The 2,996-nt window shown below is 37.5% G+C and overlaps 1 protein-coding gene across 1 annotated transcript; it reads left to right on the forward strand.

Annotated features, from left to right (window-relative positions):
- Positions 1 to 2,633, forward strand: LOC129895864 (protein NRT1/ PTR FAMILY 2.8). Its single transcript, XM_055971636.1, has 3 exons — positions 1 to 201; positions 296 to 513; positions 961 to 2,633. Exons 1-3 carry the CDS (start codon positions 84 to 86, stop codon positions 2,410 to 2,412), a joined length of 1,788 nt encoding a protein of 595 aa, XP_055827611.1. The 5' UTR covers positions 1 to 83; the 3' UTR covers positions 2,413 to 2,633.
- The last annotated feature ends 363 nt before the right edge of the window (positions 2,634 to 2,996 follow it).

Raw genomic sequence — 2,996 nt, forward strand, 5'->3', positions numbered from 1 at the left:
TTTCAGTTATTTAACACACGAACATCAAAGAAGCAACATCTTGATTGTTTGCAATTTGGTAAATATATAGAGAAGGAGGAGAAATGGCTGATGAGATTATCAATGCAAGTCATTCTTCCTCTGAAGAACAAGAACAAGATATTCCTCCAAAATGTTCCACAAGAAAAAAAGGAGGATGGACAGCCATCGCATTCATTCTTGGTAACGATTAAAAAAAAAACACATAATTAAGTTTTAGCCAAATACGTAAATATGTAAGGAACGATCATGTTGACATGTATTGTTGTTTGTGAAGGGAATGAATCTTTTGAGAAATTGGCATCGGTAAGTTTGATATCGAATATGACCACATATTTACGGACGAAATATAATATGGGAGGTGTATTTCTGGTGAATGTGGTTAGTATATGGTCTGGCTGCTCCAACATTACCCCTATAGCCGGTGCCTTCTTGGCTGATGCTCACCTTGGCAGGTTCCTCACTCTCCTCTTTGGTTCCCTTGCTTCTTTCCTGGTACATATATTCTTTCCCTTTCTTTTCTTCCAATTTACACATTATTTTCTTGTCTTATTATTAATATTGGCTTAAGTCTTAATGTAAATGTGAGTCTAGTGTTGCCCTAATTAGGGGTTAAAAAAGTAGAGGAAAGGGATAACAATCTATTCCTAAAGAAAATCAAGTAACAAGAAGATTTAATCAGAAATATCAATAAATTCTTAAGGAGTCTAAAACAAAAAAATAAAATCAAACGCTCCAATTTCATTAGTCATGATTCAATAAGTCAAGTCCGCTTACTTTTCCTTTTGTTAATTTCTAGCCTTTCGAATGGATTTTGTTGGTATAATAGAAAATAGGAATATTGAGTATTCAAGAGGAGTTTTTCTTGGTTGATAACAGGAAAACAAGGCTTAGTAAATAGCATGCTTGAAAGTCCGGAATTCTGTTGTTTTTTTTTTGCAGGGGATGGGGATGGTGACATTAACTGCTGGAATCGACGAACTCAGGCCACCTCATTGTCAGGGCAATGCACATTGTGAAGATCCGCAAAAATGGCAGCTTGCTTACCTTTTTGCAGGTCTTGGATTTATGGCTATAGGTTCAGGAGGTATTCGAGCCTGCAACATCGCCTTTGGGGCTGATCAATTCGATACTAATACAGAGAAGGGAAGGTCTCAGCTCAAAAGTTTCTTCAATTGGTGGTACTTCTCATTCACTACAGCCCTCATCATTGCCCTCACAGTTGTTATCTACATCCAGACCAATATCAGCTGGTTTATAGGCTTCTTAATTCCAACTTGCTGTTTAGCCCTTTCCATTATGATTTTCTTGATTGGCCGCAACACTTATATTCGTCTGAAGCCTCAAGGATGTGTGTTTATCGACATGGCAAAAGTTATAAATGCAGCTTGCAGAAAAAGACACGTTCGTGCTCTACCAACAGCAAATTCCCTTTATGATCCTGCCACCAAAGAATCAGAAAATGAGCTATCGGTGCTTAGGCATACGGACAGATTCAAGTTCCTTGATAAGGCCGCTGTCATTGTTGATCCGAACAGTGAATTGAATACTGAAGGAGTTGCTAAAGATAGCTGGAGGCTCTGTAATGTCGAACAGGTGGAAAGGCTGAAATGTGTCGTTGGAATTTTACCCGTGTGGGTAGCTGGAATTACTTGTTTCATCACAATGGAACAGATGAATACGTTCGGGGTTCTTCAAGTAATTCAATCCAACACAAAAGTTGGGAATTTCATGATTCCTCCCGGCTGGATGGGACTAGCATCCATGATTTCCTTGGCTATATGGATCTTCATCTACGAGTGTGTATACATTCCCAATGCATCGAAAATCTCTAAGAAGGAAGCCAGATTGTCCCTCCAAATAAGAATCAAAATCGGCATTCTCATGGCAATTCTTTGCTTATCAGTAGCTGCATTAGTTGAAACAAGACGCCGTGACTTGGCCCTGAAACAAGGCACATTCATCTCTCCACTTGGCATTGCATTCTTTTTGCCTCAGTTCATCCTATCAGGATTGACAGAAGCATTTGCCGCGGTCTCTGTCATGGAATTCTTGAATAACCAAGTACCAGAGACAATGAGAAGTGTAGCTGGAGCAATTTTCTTCTTGAGCTTAAGCATTGCCAGCTACCTCAACACGCTCATTGTCAATTTGGTTGAGATGTTAAGCAAGCTACATGGCGGAAAGCCGTGGTTGGGAAGTCATGACCTTAATGAAAACAAGCTAGAACGATTTTACCTTCTTATTGCTGGATTGGGAGTACTAAACTTCATATACTTCCATTTCTTCGCGAGCCGTTACATTCAAAGTTATGAAGAATCAAAGAGGAGAAGGACTGTGTTGGAGGATCGTGTCGATGCTGGTTATGTCGACCAGCCTGAAAAGAAACCATGAAAAAACAGAGCAAATTAAATAAGGTTTAGTGATCCAAATGGAGTAATTGGATCAAAGACATGAATATTTTTATGTCATATACTATAAGTTTGATGAGCATTCTAATTTATTGACAGTAACATTAATGTTCATCATTTATCATATGGGGGCCAAATAATCCTATTTGGTAAAGCATCTAAAGCTTGGACTTCCATTTTGTACAAGTAATGTACTAAATTGTTTCATAGGGAAGGAAGACAATTTTTAAAATTTTGATTTGATCAAAAAGTAGGCTTAAAATTGATTTTCTAACCTATACATACAAAAAATGTGGAAGAGACTTCTCACTTCCTTTCTTGATTTTTACAATACTCATCCCTCTTTTTTTATTATCAACGTACACATTACACACATCTTTATTCATTTTGTTTTTGTTCTTTCAACATATTTTCTTGTTGCAAATATTATGCTGGAAACAAGCAAAAGGAAAAGTGTGTTGGAGAAAAACTATTAATCTATTTTTTGGGTGCATTGAGCATGCATTGCGAAAGTGTATGAAACAATTACTATTTATTTTCTGATCAAGTCGTTGAATCAGGTTCTAT

Source organism: Solanum dulcamara, chromosome 7 (genome assembly GCF_947179165.1).
Source record: "Solanum dulcamara chromosome 7, daSolDulc1.2, whole genome shotgun sequence".
NCBI classification, from domain to species: domain Eukaryota; kingdom Viridiplantae; phylum Streptophyta; class Magnoliopsida; order Solanales; family Solanaceae; genus Solanum; species Solanum dulcamara.